Source organism: Sorex fumeus, unplaced genomic scaffold (genome assembly GCF_029834395.1).
Source record: "Sorex fumeus unplaced genomic scaffold, SorFum_2.1 ptg000122l, whole genome shotgun sequence".
Classification (NCBI taxonomy): Eukaryota; Metazoa; Chordata; class Mammalia; order Eulipotyphla; family Soricidae; genus Sorex; species Sorex fumeus.
Genome location: NW_026606179.1, coordinates 50,582,104 through 50,604,847, shown reverse-complemented (window position 1 = coordinate 50,604,847; position 22,744 = coordinate 50,582,104). Strand labels below are relative to the sequence as shown.

General features: G+C 51.7%; 1 protein-coding gene across 1 annotated transcript in view; it reads right to left on the bottom strand.

Annotated features, from left to right (window-relative positions):
• The window catches only part of CDH1 (cadherin 1), a 94,483-nt gene that overhangs the window by 6,000 nt on the left and 65,739 nt on the right, over positions 1-22,744 (bottom strand). The window contains exons 4-13 of the mRNA XM_056136134.1: positions 13,369-13,606; positions 9,823-9,994; positions 9,546-9,701; positions 8,484-8,628; positions 5,173-5,345; positions 4,846-4,974; positions 3,827-4,009; positions 2,984-3,228; positions 1,468-1,613; positions 432-656 (exon numbers count right to left, since the gene is read on the bottom strand). Coding sequence (XP_055992109.1) covers positions 432-656; positions 1,468-1,613; positions 2,984-3,228; positions 3,827-4,009; positions 4,846-4,974; positions 5,173-5,345; positions 8,484-8,628; positions 9,546-9,701; positions 9,823-9,994; positions 13,369-13,606 — 1,812 coding nt within the window. The remainder of the gene's footprint in view (positions 1-431; positions 657-1,467; positions 1,614-2,983; positions 3,229-3,826; positions 4,010-4,845; positions 4,975-5,172; positions 5,346-8,483; positions 8,629-9,545; positions 9,702-9,822; positions 9,995-13,368; positions 13,607-22,744) is intronic.

The following is a 22,744-nucleotide window of genomic DNA, read 5'->3' as shown; positions in this document are numbered from 1 at the left end:
CATATATGATCCCCCAAGCATCACAAGGAGTAAGTCCTGAGTGCAGAACCAGAAGTGGCCCCTGAACACTGCCCGGTGGGGCCCCAAAACAAAACAACAACAAAAAAGTTTTTTTTAAAAAAAGAAAGAATATACCTCATGATGTCTCACTAATGAAAATTTTTAAAAAATAATAATAAAAAAAAAATAAAAAAAGAAAGAATGAAAGAAAATTCGATCCCCAGAACCCTAGATGGACTCCCTCTGCTAGGAGCAAAAGCAGAATCGTTGCTTGCTGCTCACAGGTGGTGTTGTTGGGGTCACACCCCATAGGTCAAGGGCTTGGCGGGGTGCTTCAAATGCCCAAGGAAACAGGAAAGAGATAGGATGCCCTCAAGAAGGTGAGAGGGCAGGGTGTCCCGGCTGCCACTTCTAAAATCCGGGGCTCCTACCTTCATCAGTGAACTGGATGGTCCAGTTGACACTTGCCCCGTGGGTGAGTTCGGCTGTGAAGGGCTCAGTGTTGGGGGGAAGATCGCGGTCGATGATGTTGATGACCTGCGGGTGTGGGTCCCTCTGGCAGAAGTCCAGCCTGCGGGGGTCTGGCTCGGGGGCATTGTCATTGACATCGATGAGGTGGAGGAGGAGAGTTCCTGTTCCAGTAGCAACCGGGGACCCTACAGCAGAGACAAACACGGAAATTCTGAGTCAACATACCTCCATCCCTGCTGTCTCCTCAGAGGCCCCCAGTCTCAAAGGCTCTGACACGCTCATTCCCCATGTAAGCAATAACCCCCTGCTACAATCCCTCACCCCCTGGGATGACCTCATCCCCCTCCTCAAACTCTCCATCCTAGCACCATCTGGTGCCACCATCAAGAAGTCTTCATTGGGGCTGGAACGACAGCACAGCGGGGAGGGTGTTTGCCTTGCACGCAGCTGACCCTGGTTCGATTCCCAGCGTCCCATATGGTACCCCGAGTACCGCCAGGAGTAGTTCCTGAGTGCATGTAAAAGTAAGTAAAGTAAAGGCCCTCCCATTGATCATCAATTTGCTCGAGCGGGCCTAGTAACGTCTCCATTGGAGACTTTGTTGTTACTGTGTCTGGCATATCGAATACTCTCGGTAGCTTGCCAGGCTCTCCGAGAGGGGCGGAGGAATCGAACTCGGGTCGGCCATGTTGGCTGCATGCAAGGCAAATGCCCTACCCGCTGTGCTATCGCTCCAGCCCTGAGTGCATGAGCCAGGAATAACCCCTGTGCATTGCTGGGTATGACACTCCCCCCCCCAAAAAAAAGACACAGCACAGTCTGCTAGTTATGTTCATATAAATGGATGCAGTTATTTCCTCACACAAAGGACTATGGTACATAAAATGAGCTAATAAAGGATAAAAGGTAATTAAAAAGCAAACCAGGGCTGGAAAGATAGAATTGGAGAACAAGAGGTACGTGCTCAGGAGGCAGTGCGGGCAGAGGAAGCCTCACCGTCATCCGTGGCGATGATGAGGGCCTCGTAGGTGCTATTCTTCACGTACTCTGTGTTCTCTCTGTCCATCTCTGCCAGACAATAAATGGCACCAGTTTCAGGGTTAATCCCCAGCCAATCCGCAGGGTCTCTCCAAATTCGATACCTGAGGAAGAATAAGTTTTGGCTTAGCATGGGAACAACGTAGCAATTAGTTTGAGTGTGTGTTTTCAGCACCGGTAGGTGGCGGCAACACCTGTGATTTACAGTACTGAAAAGACTAAGTATAACAGAAGAAACTGTTAGCTAGTTGAGACAATACCATGTATGCAAACAATCTGAATTCCCACCACACTACACAAACTCATGTGGAGACAGAACAGCTAGAGTGAGTGGGACCTTCTTCTAGCACCTGGCCAACCTGGGTTTGATCCCTGCCACTCCATGGGGTTCCCTGTGCCTGCCAGGAGTGATCCCTGAGCAACACCAGGGGTGGCCCCAAAACCAACCACCCCCACTCACCCCACCAAAAAAAGAAAAAAAAAATTCCTCCTTGGGTGGCCGAAAGACTAGAGGGAATAAAAAAGTTGTAGAACTGGAGAAGAGATTTGGGAAGGGGGGCGGGAGGGAGGAGAGGAGACACCTGGAAAAGGGATAAAAGGTAATTAAAAAAAATTAATGAGAGGGGCTGGAGTGCACAGCAGGTAGGGCATTTGCCTTGTATGCGTTCGACCTGGGTTCAATTCCTAGCATCCCATATGGTCCCCTGAGCACCGTCAGGGGTAATTCCTAAGTGCAGAACCAGGAGTAACCCCTGTGCATCGCCAGGCGTGACCCAAAAAGCAAAAATAAATAAATAAGTAAATAAATGAACTAATGAGAGGGGCTGGAGTGATAGCACAGCGGTTAGGGCATTTGCCTTGCACACGGTAGACCCGGGTTCAATTCCCAGCATCCCATATGGTTTCTTGAGCACTGCCAGGAATGATTCCTGAGCATCACCAGGTATGTCCCAAAAAGCAAAAGAGAGAGAGAGAGAGAGAGAGAGAGAAGGAAAAAAGAAAAAAAGTGCCTGCCATAGAAACAGGCAGGGGTGAGGGGTGGGGAGTGATGAAAGAGAACCTGGAGACACTGGTGCTAGGAAATGTACACTGGTGGAGGGATGAGTGTTGAAATACTATATGACTGAAATCCAATCATGAATGGCTCTGTAAGTGTCTCTCTCACAGTGATTAAAAAAAAAATTAAAATTAAAGGGGAAAAAAAAAAACAAGGCCTGGAAAGACAGAATTGGACTCAGACACTGGCTTCATGTTAGCAGACCTCAGTGGATGCCAAGCATTCCATAGAATCCCCTTAGCACTGAGCCAGGAATAGCCCCTGAGCACGACCAGGTATAGCCCAAACTGCCCCCACCCAATCGAAAAAAGAAAAAAGTAGGCGAATAAAAGAAGGGTCTAGCCTAGCGCAGATTGCTGATAAGAAATCAGCATGACCAAGTGTTTCTACACAGTGAGGAGAGGAGCCCCCCCTTACGTTATCTTCTGAGTCATGAAAGTGTCTGGTTCCCGGGCCGTGTAGATTCCGATTTCTGTCTGCACGGCTAAGTCTTCTGGCACAGACACAGTCTTTTCAGGAGGCACAAAGATGGGGGCCTCATTTACATCTTCCACGTCCACAGTTACGGTGGCCGTGGAGGTGGTCAGCTGGACGTCAAAGGGGGCTTCGTTAGTCACTACCACGTAGAGAATATACTGCTGCTTGGCCTCATAATCCAATTCCTAAAGAACAGGCAAAATGCAGGGGACATACACGTTAGGTGAGTTACCAAAAAAGAGAAAAATCCGTTATCACTGCTTTTGGTCAGCAACGTGCCAGTGGTGCTCAAATCAGGCTCATGAAGAATGAGTTTAAGAGCTTTTCCAGAATGGGAGTGCCGGCGCCCTGTGTTTACCAGGCTGATAGGGAAGCCACACAACCTGGCTTTCACGTTTCTAGGACATCTTTCGGAAACGCTCACTTTGGAAATGATCCATCGAAACAGCAGAAACTGGCACAGCCTGTCTCTTCTCCTTTGCAGAATGCATAAGGGGAAGCAAACGTTTCAGGGAAAGAGCCCGTTAAAAGTAGCGTCTAGTACTTCTTTCACCATAGGAGGCTGTGCAGGCACCTCCCACTTCTCCATGAGTACAGAGTGTCACGGCCAACCCTGGTGATGCATCAGAACCTGGGAGTGGGTTTGGGGGTCACCCACCTCTACTGCCAATACCATGCTAATAGAATCACTGCATAGAAGCAGTTCTGAGCAGCCCAGGGGACACAGGGACCAGTGGCCGACTGGGCCATCACCTTCGGCATCTCTGCAGGCACCATACAAACCTTAGCCGTTTTCAGAATGCCATCATTGGTTATGGGGTCTGTGGTGACAAAAAATTGCTCGTCTTTATCATTTGTGATGGTGTACACAGCCCTCCACGCCGGGGTATTGGGGGCATCAGCGTCAGTCACTTTGAGGACGGTGATCTTGGCATCAACTTCATTCTCAGGCACTGTGCCCTTGTACTGCAAAGGGAAGAAAGTAGGTAACTGGGTCATAGGAAATACTGAGACCCCACTGGAACCAGAACCCGAAGGGGAGCCTTTCTCCTTGTGAAAGGGCATCACACCTAAAACCCTCTGCCCTGGATGTTCTTTCACCTTCTCTCATCTCATGGTCCCCTGAGCACTACCAGGAGTTATTCCTGAGCGCAGAGCCAGGAGTAATCCCTGAGCATCGCTGGGCGTGACCCAAAAGGCAAACTCACTGTATCACTGTCCTGTTGTTCATCGATTTGCTCAAGCAGGCCCAGTAACTTTTGAGACTTGTTGTTACTGTGTTTGGCATACTGAATACCTCATGGAGAGCTTGCCAGGCTTTGCCGTGCGGGCAAGATACTCTCGGTAGCTTGCCAGGCTCTCTGAGAGGGGTGAAGGAATCGAACCCAGCTCGGCCAGGCTGGCTGCGCACAAGGCAAACGCCCTACCACTGTGCTATCGCTCGAAAAGGAAACAAAAGAAAAAAAAAAAAAAGGATGAGCAGTTCTCCTTATGTTTGTGGCCTCACGGGTCGCACCCAGTCTGATTCTTACAAAGCACTCTGAGCCCTATCTCTGGTTCCAGCTCGATTTGCTCAATTTCTAGAAGGCAGGTCTGACCACTGAGCCACCAGGGAACTATTCTGATGAGGCTGTTTTCCACGACACACGGGAGGACACAGACTCCGCGGGTGCTTTCGGAACTTCACAAACCCCGAGCCAACGGGCCCCTTCACCCTGCTTCCTTCCCCGTCCAAGTTCAGACCTGCTAGTCGGGAACAGTCCCTGGCACCCCAGGGGAACAATCCAGGGCCTTAGAATTACCGTGGTAGGGTTGAACACGGGGGCGTTGTCGTTGCTGTCCAGGACAGTGATCACAGCTGTGGCCGTCGTAATCAAGCCTTCCCCCTCCAAGTCAGCAGCCTGCACCACCAGCGTGTAAGTGGGGATAGTCTGCAGACGACAAACACACAGTCAGGCCGCATGGCCAGAGCAGGCCCGCCGAGGCTGCTGCCCGACACACACAGAGGCAAGCTCAGCCCTTCTCCCTCCATGACGTCCTCGCGGGTCTTTGGCTGTTTCCCGGAGCCTAAGCCGAGAAATCTATTTGTCCCCCCTCCCCCCACCTGCCACATGCCCCTGGCCCCTGACCTCCCGATCCAGTCCAGGCGTGGTCACTCTGATGACCCCCGAGACTTTGTCCACGGAGAACATCTTGGGCTCGGGCTGCGGGGGGTCCTGGCTGAGGATGCTATAGCCGATGGCAGCATTGTAGGTGGCCGGGTCGTCAGCGTCCGTGGCCGAGATCTCCATGACGGAGGTTCCTAAGAAGGGCAAGTCGGGGAGAAGACAAATGCTGAATCCATCAGGTCGCACTACGGGGCCGGGCAGTGCTGTAGAACCGTTCGACTCAGTCCTGAACTGGGACTGAGTCATCTCAGCTTCATTTGCTCTAACCTCCCCAATCAATGTTTTTATGGGGGTTTATTTGGGAGGCTACACCTGGCAGTGCTCAGGGCTTACTTATTCCTGGCTCTGTGCTCTGGAGTCACTCTTGGCTGGGCTCAGAGGACCCTATCGGATGCCGGAGATTGAACCCAGGTCAGATGCATGTAAGACAAGTGTCATAGCTGCTATACTATCTCTCCAGTACCTCTTCAATTAATTTTTCTTAATTAATTAGGGGTCTGCACCCACAGTGCTTAGGGACTACTCCTCGCTCTGTGCTCAGGAGACGATACATGGTACCAGAGATCAAACCATGGTGAACTGCATGAAGGCTAGCAGCATACTCCCCGGACTATCTCTCTGGCCCTCATCTCTCCAATTCTTACCCAAGTGGTAAGAGAGGACTCAGCACATCTTCTGGATGAGGAGGAGTTAGGAGGAGGTGAAGACAGAGGATGGGGAGTAAATAACTTTTTCCCTGTCTCCTGGATGTTATAAAAGTAAGTAAAGGCCCTCCCGTTGATCATCGATTTGCTCGAGCGGGCCCAGTAACGTCTCCATTGGAGATTTTGTTGTTACTGTGTCTGGCATATCGAATACGTCACGGGGAGCTTGCCAGGCTCTGCCGTGCGGGCGAGATACTCTCGGTAGCTTGCCGGGCTCTCCGAGAGGGGCGGAAGAATCGAACTCGGGTCGGCCACGTTGGCTGCATGCAAGGCAAACGCCCTACCGTTGTGTTATCGCTCCAGCCCTAAACTATAATATTTAAGTTAGAAGCAACAAAAAACAAAAGCAAAAATGGTTCCTGGATGATATGTAAAATGAAAAAAATTCCAGAAATTTCTGCAAAAGGCTTCCTGCTCCAGCTTCATCTCTGAGAATAATCATCTGAGAGCATAACCTTCAAGGTGGAAGAAAATAGTCACAGCACATTTCATCAACGCGGGACGAGCTCTGGAATCTCAGAAGAATTTCCAGAAATTCTAGGAGCTGGAGAGATAGCACAGCGGGTAGGGCTTTTGCCCTGCACGCGGCCGACCCGGGTTCGATTCCCAGCATCCCATATGGTCCCCTGAGCACCGCCAGGAGTAACTCCTGAGTGCAGAGCCAGGAGTAACCCCTGTGCATCATCAGGTGTGGCCCAAAAAGAAAAAAAAAAAATCCAGGAATTCTATTGTGTATATACCACATATTATTCATCATTTCATCTATCAATAGGCGTACAAATATACCAGAAGTGGAATAAATATATTATATTGGCAGTTCTATTCTTAATTTCTGTTTGGTTTTGGATTTGGGGCCATAACTGGCTCTGCACTCGGGGCTAAATCCTGGCTCTGCGCTCAGGATTCACTCCTGGAGGGGCTTGGAGGACCATATGGGCCATGTGCAAGGAAAGCATCTTACTTGCTGAACTATCTCTCCAGCCTCTATTTTTTAATTGGGGGAGGGGATGGTGGTGATGGGGCACAACCAACAGTGCTCAGGGATGACTTAAGAGTCTCTGCTTGGGGCTGGAGCGATAGCACAGCGGGTAGGGCATTTGCCTTGCACGCAGTCAACATGGCCGACCCAGATTCGATTCCCAGCATCCCATATGGTCCCCCTAGCACTGCCAGGCGTAATTCCTGAGTTCATGAGCCAGGAGTAACCCCTGAGCATCGCCGGGTGTGACCCAAAAAGCAAAAAAAAAAAGAGTCTCTGCTCATGGATCACTCCAGACAGGGCTTGGGGGACCATAATATGTGGGGCGAGGGATCTAACCTGGGTTGGCTGCATGCAAGGGAAATGCTCTGCCCACTGAACTGTCGCTGCAGCCCCACAACCCTCTCCACAGCTCTGAGAAATGGCCTCCATCAGAAAAGACAAAATATTTTGCAGTTCGCTACAACTTGGAGGGAACTGGATGGCATTCAAACACAGGATGATCTCACTCAACTGGGACAGGGAAAAGAAGCAAGCAGATGCACAGTATCAAATAATTGCAACCCTTGGTGCTGGAGGACAGAATTAAAAATAACAAATGGGGTGGGGGTTGTGGGGAGGGAGGGGGGCTGTGTTGTGACTGGACATAGGTTGCGCATCTTAGGCACTTTGGTGGTGATGGAGTAAGGTGACTGCATATATCAAAATCATACATATTAGCACTGTTCTGAATGTGACCTAAACTAGCACTGCACTGTCTAGCACTGTCCTTCTGTTGTTCACTGATTTGCTCAAGTGGGCACCAGTAACATCTCCATTGTGAGACTTGTTACTGTTTTTGGCATATCAAATACGTCACGGTTAGCTTGCCAGGCTTTGCTGTGCGGGCGAGATACTCTTGGTAGCTTGCCGAGCTCTCCGAGAGGGGCAGAGGAATCGAACCGGGGTCGGCCCAGGTCAGCTGCATACAAGGCAAGCTCCCTACCTGCTATGCTCTCGCTCCAGCCCTAAACTACAATATTTAAGTTAGAAGCAACAAAAAACAAAAGCAAAAATGGTCTCAACCAATTTACAATCCCATTAACATACGAAGGCTGACTCTTCTGCACACCCTCACCAACAATCCAATGGTGGTTGTTTAATGTGAGCCATTCTCAAGGTTGTGAGGTAGTATCAGCTTCTTAGGTCTGTCTGTCTCTCACAGAAATATTTTTCTCACACACATTTTCACTCTTTTGCACATGATATCACTCTCACTCTAATGAACACATGTTCTCACACAATCTCACCTACAATATCACTCTCACACACTCATATGTATCTCTATCACACACACACACACTTTCTCACACAAACACACACAATCTCTCACACACATTCTCAAACACACTTTCACTCTTTCACCCACGACATCACTCTCTAACACACACAAACTCACATACAACATCACTCTCCTACACTCACACATGTATGATATCTCTCTCAGGATTCTAAAGCTTGGCTAAGGGTGTGACTTCACACCAGCCTCAGCAACATTTTGGGGGTCAAAGACTATAGATGTCTTCCTGGGTCCTCGCTCTTGGACATACCTGGAAGAACCCCTTCTACAACAGAGCCCTCGAAGACCTGCTTGATGAACTGAGGCTTGTTGTCGTTCTGATCTGTCACCTTGATCACAATCTCCATGGGGTCCTCGATGGCGATCCCGTTGGAAGACACGGCGTGAGATAAGAGCTGCAGGAGAAGGAGGCAGTAAAGGCTCCTTCAGAGCGGTGTGGGGTACGGGTCTGGCCCTGAGGTGGGCTCCACCTCACCAGCTCCTTCACTTTCCTGAGACCCACATACATGTGACTGCTTCCGGGGGCTCAGACAGTGGAAGGGAGATGGGTTTGTTTTTTTTCCCGCTTTCTGGGTCACACCTGGCAATGCACAGGGGCTACTCCTGGCTCTGCACTCAGGAATTACCCCTGGAGGTGCTCAGAGGACCATATGGGATGCTGGGAATTGAACCCGGGTCGGCCATGTGCAAGGCAAATGCCCTACCCGCTGTGCTATTGCTCCAGTCGCCAAGGGAGATGGCTTTTAAAGGAACACCAATTGGAAAACATGCCGGCCAGGCTAAGCTCCCCAGGGCAGCGAAGAAACCCTCCATCCGACAGGAGAGAGCTGCTTGGGCTTCCCCAGATCTTCCTGCTCTCGGCCTCAGAGCACCAGCTCCTACCTTCCTAGGGCTCTTGCTCCTACCAAGCCCCAGAAACCCAGAAACGCAATGTGTATACACACACACACACACACACACACACACACACACACACACAATCACTGGCCTCTTCCTTTGAGTCAAAGACTTGGCACCCCAAATAAGCTGTCACTTTAGTTCTTAAGAGACGCTTGTGGTGTGAAGACTCATATCCCCACCCCCACGCCCCGCTCTTTATTCCTAACCAAGAGGAAATGAACCCTGCACCTGTCCCCACCTTCTCTTGTCACTTTAGCAGACCAGCGGGTGTCAGATTTAAGCTCCTCTGATCTAGGGAAGGGTATGGGATGACTCACCCCAGAGAAGGGCGAGTAACAAGCCCAGAAGGACTGAGGACTGGGCCGGGGATGCAGAGCCTTTGGCTGCACTGCCAACAGCAACGCCCACTCACCGTGTAATTGGCGATGTTCTCCCGATCCAGGGGCTGGGTCACCCTCAGCCAGCCTGTCTCTCGCTCAATGACAAACACGCCGAGAGGGGGCGTGTCTGCTCCCTGCCCGGTGATGCTGTAGAAAACTTTAGTCTCTTTGTCCCTGTTAGATTTGATCTGGAGAACACACAAGAGGAGGGTGAGTTAGTCGGGTGGGATGGGAGGGCAGCCGGGTCCCGCTCTCTCCTCGGTCCTCCCCTCGGGCCAGCTCCTCCCCCGGACAAGCCTGTCTCTGTACCTGCACCAGATCTTTAGGAAATGGGCCTTTCTCGTTTTCAGAGCAGCTGATGGGAGGGATGACCCAGTCTCTCTTCTGCCTGCGGAGACCATGGCTCAAGCTGCGGAATGTGAGCACTTCCGGCTGGGATCCAGCGACAGACTCCTGCAAGGGGAAGGGAAAAAGAGCAAGACTGAATGCTGGGTGGGTGGCACAGCCTGACTGTGTCTCTGGACTGCGTAACAGCAGGAACAGGGGCCAGAGACACAGTGCGGGGTTAAGACACTTACCTCGCAGGTCACCGATCCCAGTCTGAAAAACCTGCACCACATACAGTCTCCACCAGGGGTCGGTCCTGAATACAGCCGGGAATAATCCCAGAACACCGCCAGGGGTGCCAGGCTGCCCCCTCACCCCCCATTAGAACAAAATGAACAGCCCCGTCACGACCCAGTGACCCCTCAGCCATGGACTAAGGACCAGACTATCCTTTGATCTTCCTCAGTGGCCAGAGACGAACTCATCATTACGCGCAGTGATTACAGGCTTGCTATTATTTTACAAGTTCCTTCAGGCCTACTCATCACACCTGTCATTTTTTAATTGACAATATGCCCTGGTGATTTCACCTCAGAGCTGATTCAGCAGCTGGATGTTTCAGGGGCTTTAATTTTCTAGGGTTACAGGTCCCCCGGAATAGAGTGATCAGACAAAATGAGTGTGTTCGGGGAACCGATACTGAGAACTTCAGTGTGATCAATACAAATGCCTTCATCTCTCCCAATTATATCTATTTGGTTCAATCTACTCAAAAGGGCCGGGATGGGAACCAAAACCACCCCCGAGATTTGTATTGAACAGTTTTTATGGGTGATAAAGATAACTTTATGCACACGCAGGGAAATAAGATCATCGCAGATGGAGGAAAGGGAGCTTTGAAATCACTGCAGTGCTTGAGGGGCTGTGTGTACCTTGAGCACCAGAGACCTGGGGCCAGTCACAGCCCCGAGAAACCAGCCCCACCACCGAGGCGCTTCCAGCCTCCAGGTCTCCGAAGGTTCGAGGACCGGAACTCTCCTACTCCCACCTTCCATGATTACAGACTCCTGGTCCTTGAGCGTCGCTTGCCAAACGTATTTCAAACCCCATTTCCTAGCTTTTAAAGTTTGATTCAAAACACACACTGCGACCAGATACGATCAAAAAATCCTTCTAATCCTACATTCCTGTGTGCAGGTCACATACATGCCCAAACCCTCCCACTACCCCCTGCCCTGGCATTCCTGCATTAATCCAGACAAGTGGTCCCCCCACCCCAAACCCCACTGCAGCCAGCCTGCCTGCCTCTGGCTCCTCTTACAACATCCCCTCTTCTTTGGAAGATTTCTGGGAAGAACCCCTAACGGGGACAGAAGGGGCTAGGGAGATGACCCGAAGGGCTAGGGCACATGGCCTGCAGGTGGGAGGGCATGTTTAAAACTCTGGCATTGTGTGGCCCCCTCGGTACCATCAGGGCTGAGCCCTCCACACAATGCGGAGAGCAGCCCCTGAGCACTTCCGGGCGTGGCCCCAAATTCAAAACAGGAGCCAAAGCATGAGGTTACCGGTGCTGAGTGCTGAGTGGAGCTCGGAACGGGTTAGTCACCTGCTGGCACTCCCGGCCGAGCACTCAGCACGGGGCCTGGATCAAGCAGCCACTCGCAGCTGTCAGAAAAATTATGTCATGAAATTTGCCTATAAATGGATGGACAGAGAGAATTGTGCTGAGTGAAATGAGTCAGAGGAGAGGAACAGATAGAGAATGACTGCATTCATTTGTGGGATATTAAAAAAAAATAATAATAGTGTGAGACTAATATCCATGGCCAGGGAAACAGGGACTAGGAGGACTGGTCAATGGTTGGAATCTACCACGAGTGTGTTGGGACGGAGGGTGGGTAAGATAGAGAAGGGACCAGTATGACTAATAGCTGGACAAGAACTGAGTGTTGAAAGTAGGTAAAGGGATATTCTTGATAACCGTTCAGTATCTGTATTGCAAACCACAATGCCCAAAAGGGCGGGGGGAAGGGAGGGAGAGAAAGAAAGAGAAAAGAAAAGCACCTGCCATCGAGGCAGGCAAGGCTGGGGAATGTGGAGGGTGATGGGGGAGAAATTGAGGACACTGGTGCTGGGCAATGTACACTGGTGGAGAGACGGGTGTTGGAAGGTTGCATGACTGAAACCGAAGAATGAACAACTCTGTAAAGGACTATCTCACAGTGATTTAATAAAAAAAATTAAATTAAAAAAAAAAAGATGATGCTTTTGACAGTGAGTTGGTTTGGGATGTTGGGATGAGACACACCGCCCCCCACCCCGCCCCCCCATCACAGGAGCAAACTAGCGGTCAGGGGCCTTCCAGGCCCACAGAGTGAGTGCATAAGAATGAAGGCCAATGCAGTGTGTGCCACCCTGCAACTACAAAAAAATATGACTTTAAGACTTTTGCAAAGTCAATTAAAAAACATGTTTTCCATGTCGGTGCCCAACTGGAGAGAAAGAAAAGGAGTATGGCTGTAACAGGGTCACCGAACAGGCGGCACCAGCTGCCGATGCTTTGCGTGGAAAATGAAAACCCGAACATAGGGTTTGAGCCCTGGCTCCGCGTGGCCCCCTGAGAGTCCCAGGTGTGGCCCCTGAGTGTGGAGAAATAAAGGCAGAGGGTGGCAAGGGGGACTGTTCCTTACGCATACCCAATAGAGAAATCATCCCTTGGAGAGAGCCTGCCCAGGCAGAGAGGCCGACCCAGAAAGTTGGGGCCGGAGCGACAGTACAGTGGGTGGGACACTTGCCTTGTAAGCAGCTGACCCAGACTTGATCCCCGGCACCCGTATGGTCCCCCAAGCACCACCAGGAGTGATTCCTGAGTGCAGAGCTGGGAGGAAGCCTTGAGCACTGCCACGTGTGGCCCCCAAAACCAGACACACTAAAGATTTAAGTTAGATCAAGGGGTTCCTGCCCCTCCCCGCCCCAGGACACTCACTGACCGTGTCTGGAGGCATTTCCAACTGGGAAAGTCTCCGGCATCGACCCCAGTGACCCAGGGACTGACGCCGGAACTGCAGGACCACAGGCGTGAAAAAGGTCAGAATTTCCTAGACCGCCTTGGCTGAGAGTGTGGGTCGGGGGGAGGGGTGCAGCACGGGCGATGGCCCTCAGAGGCAAGAAGACTGGAGATTGTTGACCCCAGCCAGGGGCTAAGACCAGGGGTGCACTGGATATTCAATTACCCACAGGACAACCTGCATGACAACCCTATAACAAATGTGTGACCTGTGGTAACGGGAGCCTGGGATTAGGCAGAGGACCCGGTGAGTATCAGGGCGCCCGAGAGGCAGCAGGGGATTAAGGCCCCTGCCCTGTACTCAGCTGACGTGGTTTTGTCCAAAGGCATTGCCAGGAGTGATCCCAGAGCGCGTGATCCCACACTTACAGTTGTGGCCCCCAAAAGAAGAAGAACGGGGGGAAAAAAGAAAAGCAAGTGAAAAACTCACCTCCTCCAAACTCCCCAGGGGGCGCGGATACACGCGGTGGAGGTGGTGGTGGTGGCGGCGGTGGCGCTGGCGTTCTGAGAGCTTCAGGGTGACCCTGGCGGAATGCTTCTGGAAGGAGGCGTCCCAGCCGTGCACCAGGAAGCTCAGCTCGGGGTTATGCAGCCGCACGGGCCGCTTGACCGAGACCACGCCGTTCGTGTCCACCTTGAAGCGGGTGTCCTCTGCGTTATAGACCGTCCTCGGCAGACCAGTACATCCCTCGAAGGTCACTGTGGGGAAGAAATCACAGCCGTTGGGAACCGGGGCAGACTGAAGGGAGAAGACACCCCCCCCCCCCCCCCGCCAAAGAGTGAGCTGAGTCAGCCCCCCAACGCCCGGCGCACTCACGACAAGCACCGGCACATCCGGCCCCACGCAAGTGAGAGGCAGCTAAGGTATGTGAGCAGTGAACACCGTCACCGTGAAAGCAGTCCCCACACCCTGGGGCCCCCTAAATTCTGGCCGCCTGTGCCCCTGAGCAATACACACACACACACACACACACACTCTCTCTCTCTCTCTCTCTCTCTTTCTCTCTCTCTCTCTCTCTCTCTCTGAGTACAGACTCTCAGGGACCAACTACGAGGGTTCAAACCCTAGTTCTGCTTTTAAGTTCTGTGCCCTTGGGCAATTACTTGTGCCTCCATGTACCCAACTGGAGAAATAAGGCACCGATAGCAGCATCATTTAAGATACATAAACTAGCGGTTGGCACATAATGTTAAAAGAGGTTCGACAAAAGCCTGAAACAGCAGGTCAGGTGTAGGTCTGGCAGGTGCTGACCCACGCCCGATTCCAGGCACCACGTATGGTGGTCCCCCAGGTACCACGGGACTGACCCCTGAGCACCATGGGGCGTAGCTCCAAAACAAAATAAATAAATAAATAAATAAGGGGTTGGAGCCATAGCACAGCAGGAAGGACACTTGCCTTGCACGTGGCTGACCCGGGTTCAATCCCCGGCATCCCATAAGGTCTCCTAAGCCTATCAGAAATGATCCCTGAGTGCAGAGTCAGGAATAAACCCTGAGTGTCACTGAGTCACTGAGTGCAAACAATCAATCAATCAATCAATCAATGGAATAAGGATGCGAGGAGCAAGGGGCAGGGCTAACTGAGGATGGTGCTGCGGCTGCCCCCACGCCAGATGGGAGTGCTAACCCAGCAGTGCGGCTCTTTGTGACCCCGGGTGCCACAACCAAGTGTGCGTAGCCCCACTGGCTCCTCCACTACTGACAAACAGGAGGGGAACTGCTTTTTTGTAAATGCCACTTAGGCCTATCACTTCAATGAGTATTCCACCAACAGACACGGAGAACGGTGAGTTGAGTGCCGGCTCGCAGTCCAGGAGAAGCCGGCTCTGGCCAGGGAGGGGGCTAACACTGGCTGGGAGCAGTCTGCGCCGGGCCCCAGGGAAGGGCCACAAGACAAGTTCAGGAGACACAGACAGACCATTCGGGTCGGGCACTGCCAATGCAGAGACAAAGCTACTTAAGGCATGACAGCTCTGAAAGCATTCGATGAGAGAAGTGAGCTAGGTCCAGGTGAGCTAGGCATGGGGACCCACAGACCCCTGGCTCGGCGGGTGGAGGCCCGCAGGCTGGAGACACAGGAGTGATGGGGAGAGGAGCCTCAGGAAGGTGTGACTCGCCAGAGGGTCCTCCGGGAAGGAGACGCCCGGCAGAAACCTGCCTTCCCAGCAGAGGAAATAGCTCCAGATTATTCTTGTGTTGGCTCATCTGGAAGGCCCCGCAGCCTTCTGAGACAATGCCTTTTTTGTCCAGGTGGCTCTTCTGTAACAATTCCATTCCTGCTCTCCCCTGACGTTTACAAGACTGGACACACATACCGCAAGGTCCCTGCCCTCCCGCCCTCCCCTCCTGCCTGGGATGCAGTTCTCATTTTCCCCACCAGGGGCCACTCTCGCAAACGCATGGGACGCCAAGGGCCCCACCCTTGGTCAGAGAAAAGGAGACCAAGCTAGGAGCACCAGGTCATCCCCACTGTGAAAAGGAAGAAAGTTAAGTTTGCATGGCATCCAGCAACCAACCAGTGAACAACCCAGCTGGGACAGGCCCTTGCCACACGCTCACTTGCAAGACAAAGAAAGACGGGCGCGCACATACATACACACATACACACACACACACACACACACACACACACACACACACACACACACACCACAAGGACGGTGAGGGGGAGGAAGCAATGCCCAGTGGTACAATGCTCAGGGGGCTCAGGGCCACTTCTGGGTCTGTGCTAAGTAGGGGTCACTCCTGGCAGTGCTCAGGGGACCATATACAGAGCTAGGGATCAAAATCAGCACTGAGCTGGTGACAGTACATAGGTAGGGTGCTTGCCTTGCATACTGCCAACCTCGGTTCAATTCCCTCCACCCTGTATGTTCCTGAACATTGCCAGGAATGATTCCTGAACACAGAGCTAGGAGTAAGCCCTGAACATCGCCAGATGTGACCCAAAAACAAAAACACAAACCAGCATGGACTACATTGCAAGGTGTCGGACACCTGCTATAGGTGCCCCTTAGCCCTGGACCACTGTTGAAGAGTTTTGCCACTGAGCTAGGATCCCAAGGGAGGAAACCCGAGGTCATCTCATGCCAGGAGTTTCTCTCTGGCCAATCAATGGATCAGCAACCACAGGAAAAGTGGGTTCCCAGGAAGGAACCTGGGCTCCCTCACAAGTGATGCAGAAAAGGATCAAAAGGATCAAATTTCCCACTCCTAAAATTGCCCTTTGGCTAGTTGGAAAGCATGCTTCCCAAACCTAAAGGGTGGTGTAAGCAGAGGCTGTAACGAAGGGAGAGAGAGAAGGCAGGGCTGCTGGGTGCCTGGGATCCAGTCATAAGCCAGTGGGTAGGGCGCCTGCCTTGTACCTGGCCGACCCAGGTTTGATCTCCAGCACTCCACCAAAAGTGACCCTTAAGAACAGAGCCAGGTGTGGCCCTAAAAAATCAAACAAATCGATAAATAAACCAGGAGTCCTTGCTGGGAGTCCTCAGGAAAAAAGCTTAGCCTCTCTGGAGGAGTTTCTCTGTGCCCGTTTGAAGGGTGTCATCACTGACAGTCCAGGGATTCGAAATCAGATCAGTTGGTGAACAGGGTCTCGTTTTGAAGGTGAAAGAGATGGTGGCATCTGTAGGTTTAGACGGGCAAGCCGGGAAGGAGGACTTGCTCAACGGGCAGACGAGCCATCGAATGGCCAGTGAGCCACAAAGTGCAAGGGAAGCCCAAGGCTGGACAGCTACTGCCCGAGTCTAAATGAGGGTTTCTGGGGCCAGGGAGACAGAGCAGGGAGGAAGGCATTTGCCTTGCACACCGCTGAGCCAAGTTCAAATCCCCAGCACCACACGTGATCCTGAGAATCCCACCAGGAATGACCCAAACACAGGCCACGAGCACCACTAGGTGCTATGTACCCCCCTCCCCGCCAAAAAAAGTAAAGAAATGACTACGAAATAATAAATAGGGTTTCTTAGTGGGGAAGGCAAGGAGCGGGGGAGGGGGGGTAAATACTGGGTGATACCCAGGGACAACTCCTGGACGAGGTGGGGCTGGGGACCCACCCTGGGGTTCCTGAGGGTGAAGCTCAAGCACTTGCCTGGGTCTGCTCCCACGGCTCCTCCCACTGACCTTTCTTTCTTTGGTTTCCTGGGACTCTAACTTAAGTGCTCCTACACACAAGGAAAGTGCTCTACCACTGGGCCATACCTTCGCCCCAAAACCCTTTGTTTTCCCCTTTGGGGGCAGGAGCACACCTAGTGATGCTCAGGATTTACCCCTGGCTCTGCACTCAGGGGGACCAGACGGAGGCCAGGGATTGAACAAGGGTCAGCCCTGTGCAAGGCCGGCACAATACCCACCGTCCTATCACTCCAGCCACACATTCCTTTCAAACTTTTATGGTAGTTCAGGTGTGGTTTGCTACAATCGTGTTCAAAGGTATTATGGTATGTATGGCTGTACAAAGTTAAGGCAAAACAGTTTCTTTTCAACGAGCAGAACAGGGATATTTTAGGAACAGCCCTCCCCCCCCCAGAAAAGAAATGGGGGTGACTGGGCTGGGGAGGGGGGTGGGTAGGCGGGGACTTGTCACAGGAGTGTGAGGGCTCTCAAAGGAATTCCTTAGCCCAGCCAGCCCGAATCTGGGCAGTGAAAGTCGGGAGCATGACGGGACTCGCCAAGGGTGTGGGCCCGAGAGGATGGAGATACTTCTGCAAATAACTTGACGCAAGACTCCGGCGCTCAGGCAGCTTTGGGGCATCTGGGCTCAAGGGTGGGCAGGCCCCACCCACCCGGGGCTTGCGGACGGGCAGCCCCAACCTGAATTTCCAGGTGCTCCTGCAGGCCCATTATCTGCCTGGGCGACGGGATCTGCTGGGCAGATAAACTAGAAATTAGGGAAGGCTGAGGGGCTCTCCAGCTGCCGGAAGGCTCTGGAAGCTCACTTGGACCCCCCTAGGCTGCGGCAGAGTGTGGAGAGAGCAACACCCCACCCCGGAGCAGACGGGGCCGTTTCAAAGGCTGAGGCCGCGACATGTGGGAAAACATTTTTTGGAGCAGTTTCTGAGTAAAACTTAAGCAAAGACGGAAGTCAGCCTGGACTCGGGATTCACCTACTGATGCTCTCTAAACTGCCCACTGGCCACTTAGCCCTGAAACCAAAGCCCAGTGACAGAGGCACGAGCACTGTGACTATCTCTAAATGACAAGAGATTTAAAAAAAAAAAAAAGCACCATAATGTCACCTTTGAAAATTACAGGGGCTGGAGCACAGCAGGGAGGGCGTTTGCCTTGCACGCGGCCAACCTGAGTTCAATCCCCGGCATCCCATATGGTCCCCCAAGCACCGCCAGGAGTAATTCCTGAGTGCAGAGCCAGAAATAACCCCTGAGCATCGCTAGGTGTGACCCAAAAAGCCAAAAAAAATAAATAAATAAAAAATAAAACCCCAGTCTGAGAGATGTCTACCCCCACAAAAAATAAATAAATAAATAAAGACTGGCCATAAGATCCAACAATTCACTCCTAACTATCTATCAAAGGAACACAATAAAATTCACATGATAGCTTCAAGATTCAAAAAAAAAAAAAAAAAACCTTACACACACCTGTGCTCCTTTCAGCGTTCAATAGCCCAGACCTGGAAATAAGGCCGGAAACAGATGAGCGTCCATCTACAGGGTAGATGTGGGCATACACACAATGGAATACAGCCCAGCTACTAAAGATGATGTGGGGGCCAGCTGAGGGCACCGACGGGAGGGCGCTTGCCTTCCATGTGGCCGGCTCGGCTTCAATCCCCGGCACCACATATGGTCCCACAGGCCCACCAGGAATGATCCCTAGTGCAGAGCCAGGGCTAAGCCCTGAGCATCACCAAATGTGGCCCAAAAAGTTGGTGGGGGCGGAGACAGAGAGGGCCAGAGAGACAGTACAGCAGATAGGGCGCTTGCCTTGCACGTAGCCAACACACATTCAATTCCCAGTACCCCATATGGTCCACCGAGCACTGCAAGGAGTGATCCTTGAGCAGAGCCAGGAGTAACCCAGGAGCATTGGCAGGTGTAGCCCCAAAACAAACAAACGAGAGGGGGTGGGGGGAAAGATGACAGATCGCCTTTGCTCCAAGCTGAAATGATACGGCGGGTGTCATACTAAATGGGTTAAGTCAGAACGGGCAAAGCAAATACGGGATGATCTCACTCATAGGTGGCATATAAAGAACAAAGCACGGGAAGTGACAGTGCCCAGTGACAACCAGCCCTGGGATCCTGACCACAGAGGTTACCAAGGGATGGGGAAGTGGCGGGAAGGGGGGAGGGCCCAGTGGAGGGCAGACTTTGGTGTGGCAACCCTGCTCCTCTCAAATACATATAAACATTTACTGTCTTGTAAACCACCGTTACCCCAACTTGAAAATCAAACGCTCCAATCTCAACTAAGCTTCAGCTTTTATTGACTATTTTCCTATTGCAGATACGTGCAGAACACTGAGAAACGGGCTCTATTCTATTTATTTGCTTTGGGGCCACACTCGGCCGTGCTCAGGGCTTACTCCTGGCTCTGCATTCAAGGATCACTCCTGGCAGGTCTTGGGAACCACCCATATGGGGTGCTTGGGATTGAACCTGGTGAGCTTCATGCAAGGCACACACCTCACCCCCTGTACTGAACTATCTTCCCAGCTCAGCAGGCAGGTAAAGCCGATTTGCCTGACACATCTTGGTGCTATGATGCCTCTTACCAAGAGTAAAGTTGTCACTGTCACTGTCCTCCCGTTGTTCATCGATTTGCTCAAGCGGGCCCGGAAACATCTCCATTGTGACAACTGTTTCTGTGTTTGGCATATCAAATACGTCACGGGTAGCTTGCCAGGCTTTGCCATGAGGGCAAGATACTCTCGGTAGCTTGCTGGGCTCTCGGAGAGGGGCAGAGGAATCGAACCCAGCTCGGCCGGGCTGACTGTGCAAAAGGCGAATGCCCTACCGCTGTGCTATCGCTCCAGTCCAGAGTAATTTAACTTAACTCCAGAGTAAGTTACAGATGAAAATGACGAAACTGAATAAGTCCCTTTTTTTGCTTGAGGGGTACACCTGGCAGCTCTCAGGGCTTACTCCTGAGGGCTCAGGGGACCATAGAGGATGCCTGGGATCAAGCCCAGGTCAGCCATGTGAAAGCAAGCCTGCCGTACTGTCGCTCCAGCCAAACAAGTCACTTTTTGAAAGTATCTGAACAAGGGGCTGGAGCAATAGCACAGTGGGTAGGGCGTTTGCCTTGCACATGGCTGACCTGGGTTCAATTCCCAGCATCCCATATGGTCCCCTGAGCACCGCCAGGGTTAATTCCTTGAGTGCAGAGCCAGGAGTAACCCCCTGTGCATTGCTGGGTATGACCGAGAAAAAGCAAAAAATAAACAAAAAAATAAGTATCTGAACCAGCCACGCAAGGCTGGTGTGCTACTCATCTTACAGCACCCTGCTTTTTTATCTTCTTCGGAAGGAGCCACCAACAAAGGGTGCCGAAGTCCATCTAGCGAATTTCCTGCCACCCAACTTCCTGCCACCGGTGTGTGGTCTGGGCTGCTGAGAGGCTCAGAAACATTTTTCGTCGGAAATCACCCCCCGGCGGGGTGTCTGCTCAGCCCGGTTGCCTCCTGCCCCCACGGGCCTGCGCGAGGAATGTGGGTGCAGAGGTGGGCGTCTTGCAAAGACTCAGACAGACTCTGTGAGAAGGGGGAGTCCCAGGACAGGGCCGTGCATCCTGAGCCTGGTGAGCTCACCATAACGGGCGTCAGCGAAGGGAAGACTCTCCCCCCACAAAGGCCCCATTATGGATTGTTCCCCTGTCATCAGCTTCCCCCCACCAGACACGGAGCTGGATTCCCGGGGCCATTTGAACTTGAGCGCTCAGCCTCAGAACGGAAAATCAGACCCATGACCTCAAGATCACAGAGTTGGGGGGGAGGGGTGCTGCCATTGTGTGCCCCCAAAACCCAGGGCTTTGGTTTCTAACTTCAATGTTGAAGATCAAAGAGGAAAGAAAAGAATCCTGGGGAGAGTGGCAATTATCCTCAGCCAGGCAGAAACTCCTTCTGGCTGTTTCTAAGTCACCCTCCTCCACCCCCTCATCAGTGTCTTGGCTTTTCCTAGATGGCACTGCATAGTTCTCTAATGTCTTCCTGTGATTGGTGTCTAGAAACCCTGCAAGTCAGTCAAGCAGCCATGCTCAGTAGAACATGTGAGTCTATCTTTTCAACAAGTGAGAGGCAGGGCAGGAGAGATGTGGATGGGAGGGTGTTTGCCTTGTATGCGGCCACTCCGGGTTTAATCCCTGGCACCCCATATGGACTCCCGAGCCAGCCAGGAGTGGTCCGAGTGTAGAACCAGGAGTAAACCCCGAGTACGACCAGGTGTGGTCCAGAAACAAATAATAATGACAAAATTAGAAGCAGAGGCTGAAGCTATAATACAGCCCGTATGGTGCTTGCCTTGCACAGAGCTGATCCTCCAAGCCCGGCCAGAAGTAACTTTTGATGGTTGCTGGGTCTGGCCCCCAAACAAATAAAACTACATTAAAAAGTGAGAGGTCGGGGCTGGAGCGATAGCACAGTGGGTAGGGCGTTTGTCTTGCACGCGGCTGACCCGAGTTCGATTCCCAGCATACCATATGGTCCCCCGAGCACCACCAGGGGTAATTTCTGAGTGTGGAGCCCTGGGTATCACCGGGTGTGACTCAAAAAACAAAAAACAAAAAAAAAGTGAGAGGTCGGGGCTGGCCAGATGGAACTCAATAGGCCGAAGCGGGTACTTTCATACAGGAGACCCAGGCTCATTCCTGAACACTGCATGACACTCTGAGCACTAAGCCAGGAGCAGCCCCCTACCCCTACTCCCCAGCAAACAAACGAACAAAAACCCAAAGGGAAGCCAAGAGCCATCAGACCTCAGGCTGACTGGGGAAGTTCAGGCGGCCCTAGGAAGAGAACGACCCTTCTTTTTCTTATTTTTTTTTCCCCTTTATTTTATTTTATTTTTTTTAAAGTTGTAGATTTACAATTTTTTGTGCTTTGGTTTCAATTATACAATGATCAGATACCCATCCCTCCACCAGTGCCCATTTTCCACCACCATGGATAATATCCCTCCCACCCCCATCCCCCCCATCCCCCCCGTCTCTGTGGCAGGGCAATCCCCTGTGTTCTCTCTCTCCTTTTGGGTGTTGTGGTCTGCAAAAGAGGCATTGAGTGGCAAACATGTTCAGTCCATAGTCTACTTTCGACATGCATCTCCCCTCCTGGGAGGATCCTCCAAACATCCTTTATTTGGTGCTCCCTTCTCTATCTGAACTGCCCTTTCCTCTAGGATACCCGGCTGGCCTCTAAGTTATGGAGTAATCCTCCTGGTGCTGATCTCAGCTATTCTTGGGTATTAATCTCATACTTTGTTACTTTATATCCCCCAGATGAATGCAATCTTTCTATGTCTATCCCTCTCTTTCTGACTCATTTCGCTTAGCATGATACTTTCCATATTGTACCACTTGTATGTAAATTTCATGACTTCATCTTTTCTAACAGCTACATAGTACTCCATTGTGTAGATGTACCAAAGTTTCTTTAACCAGTCATCTGTTCTTGGGCATTCAGGTTTCTTCCAGTTTCTGGCTATTGTCTCTCACAATGGTAAAGCAACGCAAAAGCCCATCAAGCTTTCATATTGAAGAGTCTAGCCCAGATGACACCAACAGTACTGTAGTGTTAGACAACCTCTCTGACAAGGAATTCAGAAGGGAGCTACTTAGGATGCTTAGGGAATTAAAAGAAACAATGGAAAACAATGCCAA